General features: G+C 46.1%; 2 protein-coding genes across 3 annotated transcripts in view; both read left to right on the top strand.

Moving 5' to 3' along the window:
- rcor1 (REST corepressor 1) overlaps positions 1–12,151 on the top strand; it is a 14,131-nt gene extending 1,980 nt beyond the window's left edge. Inside the window, exons 3-13 of one of the 2 annotated variants that reach the window (XM_015374933.1) lie at positions 756–836; positions 912–964; positions 3,984–4,145; positions 6,422–6,540; positions 6,611–6,689; positions 6,759–6,809; positions 7,542–7,688; positions 7,758–7,835; positions 7,904–7,961; positions 8,039–8,289; positions 11,528–12,151. In XM_015374933.1, the coding sequence (XP_015230419.1) occupies positions 756–836; positions 912–964; positions 3,984–4,145; positions 6,422–6,540; positions 6,611–6,689; positions 6,759–6,809; positions 7,542–7,688; positions 7,758–7,835; positions 7,904–7,961; positions 8,039–8,289; positions 11,528–11,557 (1,109 nt within the window). In that variant the 3' untranslated portion in view covers positions 11,558–12,151. The remainder of the gene's footprint in view (positions 1–755; positions 837–911; positions 965–3,983; positions 4,146–6,421; positions 6,541–6,610; positions 6,690–6,758; positions 6,810–7,541; positions 7,689–7,757; positions 7,836–7,903; positions 7,962–8,038; positions 8,290–11,527) is intronic. The other variant, XM_015374934.1, reaches the window with a different exon arrangement.
- Positions 12,152–13,988: 1,837 nt separating this feature from the next.
- The window catches only part of traf3 (TNF receptor associated factor 3), a 16,342-nt gene continuing 14,637 nt past the window's right edge, over positions 13,989–15,693 (top strand). Inside the window, exon 1 of the mRNA XM_015374883.1 lies at positions 13,989–14,236. The gene's annotated coding sequence lies outside the window, so the exon portion shown is untranslated. The remainder of the gene's footprint in view (positions 14,237–15,693) is intronic.

Genomic DNA, 15,693 nt, shown 5'->3' with positions numbered 1-15,693 from the left:
TGCAGAGTCGGAGAATAGAGATAGAATGAAGCAGAATAATGAGATAGGGGTCCCTATGTCCTCCAGCAGTCTAAGCCTATAGCAGCATAAGCTTAGACTGCTCTATGCTTCAAAAACTGCTCTCCTCCAACTAGGGCTAACCTAGTCCGACACCTCGGCTCCTCTGCATCCCGTATTTCAGAGGTTTTTGTTCATGAATGCGTCAGGCCTCCTGCTCATCTGGTACGTGTCTGTTTTCGGTCCCCATGACACCAAGCCCCAGCAGTGTCTGTCTCCTTGTTGGCTTTGGTCACTGCTGGTCTCCTCCTGTCATCATTGACCAACAACAATAATCTTTGGACCACAGCAGTGGAGGTTGTGAACATGACCCATTCAGGCCTCTTCCACGCCTTACCTTAAAGGGTTTGAAGACATTCTGATGCTAGACCATATTTGGTTCTGGAGGGTTTTTTTATCCAGAGGCTGAAAGACGTGTCCTGCAGTCTGTCAGTCCCTTCCCTCATGAGGAGGTCTTCCACCTCTGACCCAGAAAAGAGTCAGCATGAACAACCAGCTGGGGTAGTGAGCCTAATGTGTAGCACTCATAAGTTCTGGTAGCACTAATCCCATCTGCTCACAGATGATGTCACCTAGATGCATATGAACCATTTCTCTGACATTTTCTTTCCCATTGAACCATTTAATGTTCCTACAGACAGTATAAAAGTCTCTCTGAATAAAAACGGTTTCACTACAACCTGCACCTGTTTCTCCAGATGTGGCCAAAGCGGCTCACCTCAGAGACAACCTGGGGATGCTGGTTTGGATCCCCAGCAGCTGCCTCAACCAGACTCAGTGTAAGAGATGGACGCTAACCCCACGGTGAGGCTTCAGTTTAGTGCTGCTGAGACTCACTCTGTGTCTTTTTGCAGTGGACGAGTACATCGCCATCGCCAAAGAGAAACACGGCTACAACATGGAACAGGTGAGCGTTGTTATTCGTGTTAAAGCTTTGACGGGCCAACGTTAGCCCATGACCTGGGAGAAGACGGGTCCATTTGGTGCGGCGTAAAAGATCCTCGGTAGTCAAACCTGATTTAGCTAAAATTGGCTGATTCTGGTCTCCATTTGGTTCCTTGGTTGGTCTGTAGTTTCCACCAGGTCACCGGTTGATACGACTATTTAGTCTCCAATCCGACAGAAAACCATGGTGGATGGGGTGGTGGCGCTGATTGAAAGTCAAAACAGAGGATTTCCTGCAGGGGGCAGTGTAGCTCCGACTGGGATAGAGCCCAGGTCTATTTTAGTCGGACTATGCAGCAATTCAGCAGCAATTTCCTGGGTCTGACAGGAAGAGATGCGTGGTTACAAAGTAAAATACATCCGCTTTGGGGGAAAATCCCAAATAAAATCTGTTAATCTCACGGGGAAAGACTCAGTTTGGAGTCACACATGGCGTTTATAGTATGCAGGACAGACTGGAGCAAAAACAATGAATAAAACGTTAAAATATAAAACTTTCCCCATAATAGGAGTTCAGGAGGACAGAAAACAGATAAAGTCGTGATCCTTTTTGAGCCTCACAGAAAACAAAATAAGGAGGGGCAGATGGAGCAGGTCAGCGCAGCGCATCTCTCTCACCTCTTTAAAAGAGAAAAAAAACAAAACACACGGCAGCCAATCAGGGACTGGATGTAGGCGAAGCTTTCCTCGCAAAGCATTCTGGGATATATCTGTTTGTCTAGTGACCATGGATGATAACTACCTTTGAAGGTGCATTATGGGAAATCTCAAGTCCACTACTTTATCATTCGCTAATGGTGTAACCACGATCTAGTGATTGGGGTGGAGGTTCAGACACAGCCAATGTTAAGGTTGTATAGAAATAAGGAATGCTCTGCAGACGTCTTTAGGTGGCTTTAAAAAAAGGCCGTTTAAATTTAGTCCTAGAAGGACTTTTCATCATCCTCCCTCAGCTGGCTGGACAGGGGGGAACGATTTACTGAGGCCATTCATGCCACAGAACGCTGCAACTTGGCGCGTTCCTTCGGCTACCAGGAGCCACAAGGAGGTTTCCTATATGGCTTTATCTCTGTGGAAAGTTTGGAGCCACATTGGGGAGGAAGACAAGAAAAAAAAACATATTTCAAACTAACTAAAAAAAACATGTCAGCACAAGACAAGAATATATAACATGAGAAAAACATTTCAGCCGACAGTCAATCTAGTATAAGAGCATCAGTTGTATGGGTGATAGTGTTCAATTTGTCCATGAACGCTGTCCACAGGCCATTGTCCTCGATAAGAGGGAAGTTTATAAACTGGTTCTGTAGTTATATTCAATTCTATTCAGTTTATTTATATAGCACCAATTCACAACATGTCATCTCAAAGCACTGTACAGGTTACGAATCCACAGGTGTCCGCGGGGAGGGGGCGGGTTGTGCGGTTCTGGGCCCTTCCACCATAACATCCAGAAGATTTTTGATTAAGGGGGAGGCAGAAATCTAAAATACACTTTGAAAATTTGATTTGTGAGACCAGCTGACCAGATCCAGTGTTTGAATTTGGGTGATATGAAGAGAGAGCTCAGAAAAGACAAGATGCAGCAAAGCAGGGAGAGAGCAGGGAGCTGGAGAGCAGCAGGAAAATGTGACCGCCTCCTTCAAGAGTCAGAACAGAGCGTGGCGTGATGTTAAGGTTCACCTGTGCTTTTATTGTGAAATGCTGACAGTCAGCAAAAAATAACGGTAACGGCAGGTCCAAAGCAGAGTATCTGGGAGGCTGGTGTTTAACTAAATATTAAATAATCAATCCACCCACTAAATAAGGTCAACATAAGGTAGTAGATTTAATTTAGAGGGCTTAATAGGGGGGTTGGTTGACCTCTGGGTGAAAATGAAGATCTTTAATACCTCTGAAACGACAGCAACACGTTATCTTTATTTTTTAATTTTAACAAATGACCATTTTAGAAGCACAAACCTGCAATAATAAAGCAATCAATTTAGCAGCAGTCAATGATGTTAGGGTTCACCTGTGCTTTTATTGTGAAATTCCGACAAACGGCGAGACCTTGACAGGAATAGATGGCTGATAGACTAATCAGTCTATCTGCTGAGCTGTTTTCATGTTGGTGGGGGTCAGCTTCAACAGCTGAAGCCCCTCCTACTTGATGATGCGGTCCAGGGTTCATTCACTGCGTCCGAAATGCAGGGCGGGGAACTACCTGCTGGAGGAAATCACCGCCTTTGCCACGTGCTTAGTGAACGCACCAGAAGACCGCCTGTGCTAAAACGTAGACCGCCCGGCTCTGTGAGCCTTTCTTTGTTTAAATTACGATGTTGCTGGTTTGTTTTTGGGCTCTTTATTGTGTCTAAAATAAAGTTATCTTAAATTATTTCCATTCATGTTTGCCTGGTGCATCATGATACATTCAGACCCTATATAAGGGATGTCACGAACTTTTTCCGATACGACGTTAGCATGAATGATGCGGCTTTTATCATTTATTTTATGCTGTAGAAAGTGAGGAAAAGCTTCATAAATTAATATTACTAAAACAAGGGACCAAAGTCTACAAGGATTGATCCCTGTAAAATAAACTTACACAAAAGCAGAGAGTTTCTATCGGCATGAAAATATCCGAGATTTAAAATGCTGGCCAAAAAAAATCCGATATTAGATTTTTGGCTATTATCGGACCGGATCGGGACATCCCTAGCCCTAAAATGACTCAGTCACCACTGGTGTCTACACTCATCTGTTAGTCATGGTAACATGGTTCTTTCCAGCAGAAAATGATCCTTTTATTGTGGGTTTAAAATGTCCTGAAGATACAGAACCAACACAGGGCATGGAGTCGATAGTTAGCAGAGCTGATCAGTGAACGACCAGTGAATTGACCCAAATGATGAAAGCTCTAACCAGCTGGTTGTTACAGGTGAAGATCATGCAGATGTTGTCTTTTCTTGTTCTCATTTCTCTGTTCCAATCTTCTCCAGGCTCTGGGGATGCTCTTCTGGCACAAGCACAACATTGAAAAGTCTCTGGCCGACCTGCCGAACTTCACGCCGTTTCCTGATGAGTGGACGGTGGAGGACAAGGTGTTGTTTGAGCAGGCCTTCAGCTTCCATGGGAAGAGCTTTCACCGCATCCAGCAGATGGTAGTAGAACTTCCTCAATTTCATTCATTTCAAAAGAAAAAAGGAAGATTTTTAGGATTTAATCTGCATGGATTAGAGAGAGGTCATCTGATCCAGATACTTCCTGCTTCAGATGGACACTGAGACAGCAGGTAGAAAACAGACAAGCCATGTTTTCAACACAGTGATTCTCACGTGGTTCTCTTTGTTCCTTGTAACTCTCAAGGTTCCTAGTGGTGCTCATAGTTCCTCATGTTTCCTCGTAACTCTCATGGTTCCTCATGGTTCCATGTTTCCAGGAAATTCTCATGGTTCTCGTGGTTCCTTGTGGTTATCAGTGGTTCTCATGGTTCCTCCTGTTTCCTCATAATTCTCATGGTTCCTCCTAACTCTCATGGTTCCTCGTAACTCTCATGGTTCCTCGTAACTCTCATGGTTCCTCGTAATTCTCATGGTCTGTTGTGGTTCTCATAGTTCCTCTTAGTTCTTGTGGTTCCTTGTGGATCTCATGTTTCTTTGTGATTCCTCTTGTTTCACATGGTTCCTGTTGGTTCTCATGTTTCTATAATTGAACTTCATTAATATCACACTGGAGAAATTAACTCTCTGCATTTAACCCATCCCCTTGGGGAGCAGTGGGCTGCCATTGTGTGGTGCCCAGGGAACAGTGTGGGGTTGAGGGTCTTTGCCCAGGGACCCAGAGTGGCAGGCTGTGGGAGTGGGTGGGGCTTTAACTCAGAACATCTGGAAGCCAATTCTCGTGGTTATTGTGGTTCTCATGGTACCTTGTGGCTCCCATGGTTCATTGTGATTCTCATGGTTCGTCATATTTCCCGGATTTTATCATTGTTCCTCGTGGTTCCTTGTTGTCTCATGGTTTCCCTTGGTTCTCATTTTTTCTCATGGTTCCTCGTGGTTCTCATGGTTCCTCGTGGTTCTGATGGTTCCTCGTGGCTCCCATGTTTCCTCGTGGTTCCCAGTGGTTCATCGTGGTTTCTCGTAGTTCCTTGTTGTTCCCATGGCTCCTCAGTGTTTCTCATTTTTCCTTGTGGTTCTCATGGTTCCTCGCCATTCTCATGGTTCTGAGTGGTTCCCTGTGGTTCCTGTGGTTATTGTGGTTCTCATTGTTCCTCATTATTTTCATGGTTCTTCGTAGTTGTCGTGGTTCCTTGTCGTTTTCATGGTTCCTTGTGGTTCCTGGTAGTTCTCATGTTTCCTTGTGGTTCCCATGGTTCCTCATAATTCTCATGGTTCCTCGTGATTCTCAACATTCCTCGTAGTTGTCATGGTTCCTCATATTTCCTGGTTTTTATAATTGTTCCTCATGGTTCCTTGTTGTCTCATGGTTTCCCGTGGTTCTCATTTTTCCTCATGGTTCTCATGGTTCCTCCTGGTTCCTCGTGATCGTAATCTTTAACCGTTAGCAGATGTTCTGCTATTTCATATTTAGGTGTTAATATTAGTTAGCTGGTGAACTGTGGTGGACCACTGATTTAGAAAGCATAACCAGAGCCTGATTACTGCTCACCACAGCCAGAACGCTTAGATTAAATTTGTCTGACGAAGTGAAGTAGACCATAGGTTCCCTAAAGCCAGACATCAGGCGGAGTCATGAACCACAGTCAGAACCGTTATCCTCTAACGGTAAAGGCATGAAGCTCTGGAGAACTTGGTGGTGATACCGTGACTGGCTCTGAGAAACGTGAAGGTTTATGTCCACCATCGGATCATGACCTCTAGCTGAAGAACTTCTTGGTTGTGCAAAATGATCCTAATCACACTACCAAGTCCTCCTCTGAACGGACTAGGAAAATCATGGAGCTTTGTGTGGCCTAGTCAAAGGAGTCGAACTCATCACTGCTTTACAGAACTCAGAAACATTCTGGAGCCTCTTCAAGGTTCTGCTCTTTGCCCTGTTGGTCCGTTGAATAGGTTGTATTGTGTTGGTAGAACCAGAAGCTCCTTTCAGCTCTGGGTCGGTGCTGAAGTTAGTTCTGACAGCCGGAGGTGGACCTTCGAAGCAAACAACCTTTCAGACACGTCCTGTTGTTCAATGGTTCAGCTCACCTGCCCCTCATCGGTACCACACTGATGGCACAGCTCTCCTGAATGCTCAGGCCAGAATGGATCCTCTATGATCCGGTTCTGGAACATCTTTAGAACGTCTCCAGGTTGAGCTTCCATTGATCTGCTCCAACCTGCCTGGATGTTTCTAACCAGACTCTGTTGATGTTCTGAAGGCTGTCAGGTGCTGCTTGCAGTGAGCGGTCTGGTTCTGTGTGGTTCTGTTTCTGTAGTTACCGGACAAGTCCATGGCCAGCCTGGTGCGCTTCTACTACTCTTGGAAGAAAAGTCGCAGTAAAACCAGCATGATGGACCGACAGACCCGGAAACACAAGCGGGAGCAAGGAGACAGGTGAGAAGGTCAGCACAGGTAACCCCGCCCACAGAGGGAGGAACTGGCTGATGATTGGCTTATGTCCCAGCAGTGATGAGGAAGTGGAGAACGGGAATGAAAATCCTGCCAGTGACTTGGAGTTGGACGTGAACAAGGAGAAGAAGGAGGTGAGACGCTGTTTCACTAATGTTAAACTCCTGCCGGTTTAACTCCTCATCATCTGTTTCTGTTTACAGCCCAGTTCTGGATCAGAGAAGTCGGAGGTGAAACCAACTTCTAGTCTTAAGGTGAGAAAACTTCTGATCTTCTAGAGGCAAAAAATCAGATCATTGGCCTGTTTTACTGGGAGAAATAAAACAAAGCCCTTTGGTTCCTGAGATAAAAGGTTCAAAAAAATTATCACCCGCAGAGTCTGAGCTCCGTGGGTCGGAGGGGGCGCTGTGGGTCGGAGGGCGCTATGGGTCGGAGGGCGCGCTGTGGGTCGGAGGGCGCGCTGTGGGTCGGAGGGCGCGCTGTGGGTCGGGGCGCGCTGTGGGTCGGAGGGGCGCGCTGTGGGTCGGAGGGCGCTATGGGTCGGTCGGGGCGCGCTGTGGGTCGGTCGGGGCGTGTTTTAACTCTGCGATACGATGGTGTGGATCTATGATTGCTGAATCTGGCCTCTGTTCGCCTCTTTGCCTGCGGGGCTGTTTTTCCCCTCTCCTCCTTAGTTTTAGTAGGCATGGCTCACCGCACCTTTCAGGTTTAAGGCCTAGTTCTGTGTGAAGGAAGCCGGATAGATCCAACCCAGATTAGGCCACAAACCATTGGAAGCAGCCATGTTGGGAAGAGGTGTGGATTATCCAGGTGACCAACATCAGATCCAACTAAAGTTCTCTAAACTTGATTCTGTTTCCAAGTTGCTCGTACACCTGGTCGCCTGTTGTTGTGAAGCGCCGGGCCCCTGCAGGACAGCGGGGCCCATCAGGCTGGTTTTGTAGCATCAGCTGCTGCAGTGAGATGTTGATGCTCTGCTCCCACAGATAGGAGGGAAGACATCCCAGCGGATGAAGAAACGCCCACCCAGAGGGATGTTCCTCAATCAGCAGGACGTCGTCTCCCTGTCAACCTCCTCTCCTCAGGGACTGACCAGACAGCTGGACAGCCAGCTGGTGTCCATAAAGAGACAGGTGTGCTGTCCTCCAGCTCCTTCCTAACCCGCTGCTCCGCCCGCCTCACCTCTGTCTCCTCTCCTGCAGATCCAGACCATCAAACAGACGAACAGCGCGCTGAAGGAGAAACTGGGCTCTGGAGTGGATGAGTTCAGGCAGCCTGAGGTAACCATAGCAACCACAGTTGACTCATGGTGTTTCTGATGCCTTTGGTGATGCTGCTTCTGTTTCAGGCAAATCAGAAGTTCAACAACCGCTGGACCACAGAGGAGCAGCTTCTTGCTGTCCAAGGTACCCCCATCCCCCGCCCCCCCGCAGGTCTCTGCTGCAGACACGATGCTGATGAACTGCTCCATTCTGCCTTCCAGCTATCAGGAAGTACGGACGGGACTATCAGGCCATTTCCGACGTGATAGGCAACAAGTCGGTTGTCCAGGTGAAGAACTTCCTGGTGAACTACAGAAGAAGGTTTAACCTGGACGAGGTTCTCCAGGAGTGGGAAGCTGAGCATGAAATGGAAGGAGGAGATGTCAAAGCAGAGGAGGAGAAGATGATGGAGGAGAACCTGAATGCTTGTGCAGCTGAGGACGATGAAGCTGCCAGTAAACCCAAGAAGGAGGTAAGCTTTATGGTATAGGTTGGCTTTATTCTGAGAATTTCCCCCTCGGCTCCTGCTGCTCAGGGGTCAAACTAGATTTAAATTTATAGGGTTATAAAAAAAATACAGAGACAACCTAGATAATTGCCGTATAATGCCATGGCAACCTAGACCTAAATTGAATGAATATGCTACTAAAATGTTTTAATAACAATACAAGGAAACATTTACATCATATTTAAATAGATAGAAATGAGAACAATGAGAAATAAAGATCTATGTACCTTTTCTTCTAGATCTTTATCCAATAATAAACAGAATGCAATAAAATATTTTAGTTTGATATAATTTAGGGATTCCTTTTGGTAGAAATTAAAGAATGTTTAGCATCACCTCTTGTGAGCTGGAAGAAATAAAATCTTGATAGTTAAAAAGGGTTTTTTTAGGCTTGGCAGAGGATGATCAGCCACATCTAGTTTATTAAGTAGCGAGAGCAGGAAGAGCCATAGTGCTGAGAGCGAACCATCAGAGTGGAGTAAAGCGCAGACTCTGAGCTAAGACCCATTTCTGCACAAGCACAGCTGAAGGAGCAGTTTGTCATTCTGGGTCATCTTCTCAGACCCTGCTGCTGCTGCCATGATCCGTCGGTGGTCATGCAGAACGAGCAGCACTGCACGCCAGGTGGGGGCGTGACCAAAAAGGATGCAGCAGCACGGCTGATACTTCTGAGCAGATTACAGCACAATGATGCATTTCAAACGTCTGCCCGACGACCTGCTAATTATTATTTAGTCTCATCTCGTTAACAAAAACTCATATCTATGACTCGTCATGTTTTAGTCATCAAAAATCCACGTCTAGTTTGTGAGTTTTCGCTATCGTCATGAAAAAAAGCAGAATCAACTAAATAATGTTGTCATCGTTGATGAAAACAACACTAGTCAGTTCAATTCAGTTTATTTCTATAGCTCCAATTCACATCATGTCATCTCAGGTCACTTTCCAGTTCACCAGATCATCCAGTCAGATTGATTCAAAGTTTTCTATCTAAGAATAACCGGCTGGTTGCATCGATTTATTGACTGGAAGGCAATCTTTCACACTAAGCATGCTTGTAGCGACAGTGGAGAGGAAAAACTCCCTTTGAACAGGAAGAAACCTCCTTCAGAACCAGGCTCAGTATGAGCGGCCATCTGCTGAGGCCGACTGGGGTTCAAGGAGACAGAAGCAGAGATACAGAAATCACTAATGGAGGGAACCCCACATCCATTTCAGGGGACACAGGATGGGACCATGACCTGAAAAATAAGCATCCTGACAGAAAGGATGAGTTTAGGTCTCAGGTTTGTTAAAGACGATCGTTATCCTGAAAGGATGAGCAGATAAAGCTGAGCTGATGCAGAGACGGCTGGAAGATTTAGGTCTGCAGAGAACATAAAACCATGTTAGGGTTGGTCGTTGGTCAGCTAGAAATATTCATATAGAATGGGATTAAAAGTTTGTTTTTCAAAGTTCAACCAGCTCTGCTTGTATCCATGATAGGTTTCAGATCATAGGCCAAAGAGCCACACTACCATCACCCAAATCTTTAGCTCCATCCATAGTTTGTTTCTCTGAGATTCTGGCTGGACGGATCCAATAAAAGATGACTTTCCACCTAAATCTGCCAGAGTAGGAATCATTTCTGCAGAGTAATGGCGCCACCCAGTGGCAGAGTAAAGCCTCTTTCAGGTCCGTTCCTTTAAAGCCTTATAAAAGCAAAAAATTGGAAAAAGCTTCTGGGTTCAGTTGGCAAGCCTACGATGGCAGACCGATGGGATCCTGGCTGCTCAGGTGGACCCAGCAGAACCCGTCAGATAGGATGCATTGGATCATGTCAGCATTTAGGCATCAGCACAGCTGATCAGACTTTTCATTCAGTCTCATTCAGCTCAGCTGTGAAGCCAATAGGACCGGATGTGAGAGCAGAACCTACGGCTGGAGGTTCGTTTGGACCCTCATGCTTTAATGAGAGAAAACATGTCGGAGGGGCTTGAACAATAGAACCAACCCATACGTGTTCTGACGGTCCAATATCGCCTCAGGGGAAGCGCACAGTGTCGGGGCGTGGTCCTAAACCAGGTCACCGGACCGCCTACCTTCTGACTGCTGAGCAGGTGCAGTGTGTCTGAAGGCCGGACGAACTGGACTGGGAGTTTATCGGTATCAGTTGGACTTGAAGTGCTGAGTGATGAACCTCCATGTTCTAGGATGGCAGAGGTCCACCCTGTGGTTCTGTATTTGATCTGGATGCATTCAGGTTTAGAACATCAGTGTTCTGGATGGGTCCAGTTTTGCTACTCATTGGCTCCATCCAATGCAGATCATTGGCTCCATCAACATCTAGTGAAAACTAGTGTGATTGGATGAGTCATTGAACCCAAACACTCATTGGTTAGCTAAAGCAAATCATCAGAAGCAAGCAAGGTGTTCTTCAAACTAACGTGAATTGTCTATGCCATGCTACAATGTAGGATTCAGAAAAAGATGTTGCAATGTCTGAAAGGTCGGACACAGGGGAGAGCGTATCGGGAGATGGAGACCAACAAGACCTCCCTCATCATTGGCCCTATCTCAAAGAATTTTTCTAAATAGTCGAAAAACTGAGCTTTCAGTTCATATAAAGGCATCTGGCTGTTTTTATTAAACGGTTACTTTATACTTTTATACTTAAGTAGTTTTTGGAGCGCATTCTTTTTCACTTTTACTTTAGTAAAGAGGTCAAGTTGATACTTCAACTTTAACCAGATTGTTTTTAAACTGCAGTATCTATACTTCTACCTAAGTAACAAATGTGTGAGCTTTTGACACCACTGGGAATTCAACACCAAAAAGTTGTATTCTGAAATCGCACCTTTACTTGCGCGCAAATTTTTTATAGTTGGGATTTTGGTGGTTTGGATAAATCTTTTTTTTTTGTAAAAATGTAGCATCTGAGCTGTATGTATTTAAAGAAGTATTTTATATTTATATTAAATTTCTGCCTGACTTTTTAAAAAGACATAATTTAAGCTGAATTTGCTTAATATAAATCATTAATTGTTTCTGTGTGGCCCATTGTTTAAACACTGCATCTGCTCTTCCATACAAAGGCCCTTCTTAGTCACCAAAATCACATCTGTATGAAACACGGAGGCGGTAGGGTGATGGTGAGGGCCGATTCTGGACCTGATCTCACCCACTGCCGCTCTGACCCTGTTCTGGTTTTTTTATGTTGCAGGACTCGTGTCTTCCCGCCGACTCGGAGTAGCCTCTGCCCTCCAGAGATCCTGACTGCGGACCCTTCCCGCTCCTGGACGAGCTCCTTCTCCAGCCGCCTCCTTTGCTTTAGTCCGTCTGTCTTTCAGTTCTGCTCTGTCCTCTGTGGACCAGTCCAGAGTCCAGCCACGGGTTGAAGTGGACGAGACCTTCTGGTCACAGAACTTTATTGATTTCATATTTTGAATTCTTTGGTTTGTGTTTTGGACCCGCGGTGCAGAGAAGAGGTCGCTTTCCTGTCCTGATTATCTTTCTGTTTTTTAAAGATTTTTCAGCCTTTTTAGAGAAAAATACAATAAAACCAAAGTTTATTATGAAAATCGTGTGACTTCTATATATTTTTTTTCTTTTGGGTGAAAAGTTGAGTTTCTAAAGAAACCTATTTAATGTCTCCATCAGGGTTTGTGTTTTTTTTTTTTTCATATTTTGTTTCAGGACATAATGGTGCAGAAGTGAATTTATTTTGTTCTTCCATTTCTAGATAACTTGATTTTAAGGAATGTATGACATTTTCCCTCCGTGTTTGTTTTTAATGACTTGGCATCTTCACCTTTTCATAAATAAATCAGATTTTTTTTTTTCCTGATTTGAGCTTTGTATTTTGTCTGGTGTTTATGACCTTTGCTTTTTCATTTGATCTTAACTAAACATCCGTCATCGTCTTCCTCTCAACTACTGATAGAATCGCTGATCCAACACCTCCATTTCTGAACTCATAAATTAAAGATTTTGGGTTTGTTTTAATGTTTTAGACCTCTAGCAGTGTATTCCCCCCTTTGCCCATAAAATGAAAGGTGATGCACTGATATTTGTACCATCAGTTTGTGTAATATTGATGGCTGAAGGGATTTTAATGTCTGCCTAAATGATTTTTTTTTTCTGATCTCCAGTTAAGAAACACAAACCTGGTTCAGACGCCATCCATGGTTATAATCCAGCTGGTTATGTTTTCCTCAGTGAGGTTCTGGTCACCGTGGAAACTAGAAACAGTTTTATTTTCTAATCTATAGTAAAAACAAAAAAAATAAAATTAAGTTCTGGAAAAAAAATTCACATAAAACTCCCAGAATTTGGACCTAGAAATCTCCAAAGTGATTCTGGTCCTCCTCCAGAACATACGACCCGGAAACAGAACACGGAACGTAACTAGAACATTGGACCCAGAACCAGAACATAAGACCTGGAACCAGAACATACGACCTGCAACTAGAACATCTAGAACCAGAACATACGACCCGAAACCGACCCGGAGCCAGAACATACAACCCAGAGCATATGACTCGGAACCAGAAGATACAACCTGAAACCGGAACATACGACCCGGAACGGATGCAGAGCCAAAACATACGAACCAGAACATACAATCCAGAACATATGACTCGGAACCAGAAGATAAAACCCAGAACCAGAAGATACGACCCGGAGCCAGAACATACGACTCGGAACCAGAACATGTGACTCGAAACGAGAACATACAACCCAGAACCAGAACACATGCCCAGGAACCAGAACATATGACCTGGCACCAGAACATATGAATCGGAACCAGAACATATGTTGCAGAACCAGAACATACGACCCGGAACCAGAACATATGACTCGAAACGAGAACATACAACCCAGAACCAGAACACATGCCCAGGAACCAGAACATATGAATCGGAACCCTAACATATGACCCGGAACCAGAACATACGCCTCGGAACCAGAACATATGACTCAGAACCAGAACATACGACCCGGAACCAGGACACATGCCCAGGAAACAGAACTTATGATCCAGAACCAGAACACATGATCCAGTTAGACGAGTGAAATATCTACACAGTATTTAAGAAATCAATGAAACGTTTTGAATGTGAGGTAGTAGCTAAAAGGTATTCTATGCAAATAGAAAAAGTGAATCCTGAACTTACTAGAAGCAGAAGACATTTATTTAATGAGCCTGAGGGAAAAACTGTCATTTTGTTTTTTACACAATAAAAACCACACACCTTTATAGAATGCCAATGGATTTTTAATCTATTTATTTTTTTTCTATCCATTTTATTTTATTTTCTCATTTTAAAAAGTGTCCAGAGCAGAAAAATTAGGATTTATTTTAAACTTTGATCATTAGATACCAGCAAAAGGTTGTTTTGATTGTTTCCTAGCAGGCATGACTGGGTAATAAATCCTTTGGTCGGAGATGAAAGTAGTATGAGGGAACCCAAACTGAACAGGTAAAAATATATATTCCTTTTTTCTTACATTGATGTTAATGTAATGAATGTGTATTTTTCTAACAGGTTCCTGCTTTTAGCCCTGCTGCTGCTGCTGAGAGACGCTCCTGGTGGTGAACAGCGCCCCCCAGCGGTGCAGTCCTGTCCCTCCCTGGAGTCTCCGGGAAAGCTGCGCCCCCTGATGGTATGCTCCTTTTCGGGCAACTGGGGGATTTCCTGAGCGGAAGCAGTGGAGGGGGTTTCCAGTGTGATCAGCCCAGGCCTCCCTGCTGGCTCTCTGAGGTGGACCCGCTGAGTTTTCTCCCTGGAACTGACAGCAGAGATCCGGATCGAGGACGGCGCTGCCGAACTGGACCATGAGGAGTCCGCCTGAAGCCTGGAGGCTCCACGGCAGCGTCAGCGGAACGACGACGGTTTGAATCCGCAGTGAATCCGCCGAGGAGGCTGATGTGAGTTTACCGCACACACACAGACGGAGAGACCGGGTCAACATGGGGCGGATGGAGCGGGAGGACGGGCTGTTCACACCCGGCTCTGGGTGCTTCGGTTCCGAAGGCTTTGATGAATGAATCCTGTAATAAGCGAGCAGAGCGGCGGAGCTAAAGAGGCTAGCCGCTCGCTAGCATTAGCAGTCCGTGTGTTTACATCCGCTGCCTGCCTGTGAGGGACAGACTCTGATGGACATCTGCTGTCCTCATCTATGTCCTCCCTGTTGGACAGCGTCTGTCTCTGGAAGCTTCTCGGGGGGAGGGAGAATGTCAGCTTTAGGTCACCTGCTGCATGAGGGGCCAGAGGGGCCCCTAACAGCAGCTCCATCATCTGGCCCCGTTCATTAAATGCATCCAGAAGAAAAACTGCCACCATTTTCAATCTGTAAGAAAATTAGAGAGATTTAATCTACTGACTGCCTCCATCAAGGCTCATCAGTTCCTATCTGTCTGTACAGTAGGAGCCATTCCTCCAATTTGCTGGTCTTTGGCTGGCCCTTGATGGGCCATTGGCTGATCACTGGCTGGTCACTGGCTGGTCCTTGGCTTGTCCTAGGCGGGTCCTTGGATGGCTTTTGGCGGGTCCTTGGCTGGTCAGTGGCTGGTCCTTGCCTTGTCCTAGGCGGGTCCTTGGATGGCTTTTGGTGGGTCCTTGGCTGGTCACTGGCTGGCCCTTGGTGGGTCCTTGGCTTGTCCTTTGCGGGTCCTTGGATGGCTTTTGGCGGGTCCCTGGCTGGTCACTGGCTGGCCCTTGGTGGGTCCTTGGCTGGTAACTGGCTGGTCTTTGGCGGGTCCTTTGATGGCCCTTGGCTGGTCACTGTCTGGTCCTTGGATTGCCTTTGGCTGGCCCTTGGATGGTCACTGGCTGGTCCTTGGCTTGTCCTTGGCGGGTCCTTGGATGGCCTTTGGCTTGCCCTTGGCTGATAACTGGTTGGTCTTTGGCGGGTCCTTTGATGGCCCTTGGCTGGTTACTGGCTGGTCCTTGGATTGCCTTTGGCGGGTCCTTGGCAGGTCCTTGGATGGCCTTTGGCTGGCCCTTGGCTGGTAACTGGCTGGTCTTTGGCGGGTCCTTTGATGGCCCTTGGCTGGTCACTGTCTGGTCCTTGGATTGCCTTTGGCTGGCCCTTGGATGGTCACTGGCTGGTCCTTGGCTTGTCCTTGGCGGGTCCTTGGATGGCCTTTGGCTTGCCCTTGGCTGATAACTGGTTGGTCTTTGGCGGGTCCTTTGATGGCCCTTGGCTGGTCACTGTCTGGTCCTTGGATTGTCCTTGGCGGGTCCTTGGATGGCCTTTGGCTTGCCCTTGGCTGATAACTGGTTGGTCTTTGGCGGGTCCTTTGATGGCCCTTGGCTGGTCAATGGCTGCTCCTTGGCTTGTCCTTGGCGGGTCCTTGGATGGCCTTTGGCTTGCCCTTGGCTG

This window comes from Cyprinodon variegatus, unplaced genomic scaffold (assembly GCF_000732505.1).
Source record: "Cyprinodon variegatus isolate N-32 unplaced genomic scaffold, C_variegatus-1.0 Scaffold110, whole genome shotgun sequence".
Classification (NCBI taxonomy): Eukaryota; Metazoa; Chordata; class Actinopteri; order Cyprinodontiformes; family Cyprinodontidae; genus Cyprinodon; species Cyprinodon variegatus.
The sequence above is the reverse complement of the archived record's forward strand: the minus strand, read 5'-3'. Positions and strand labels throughout refer to the sequence as shown.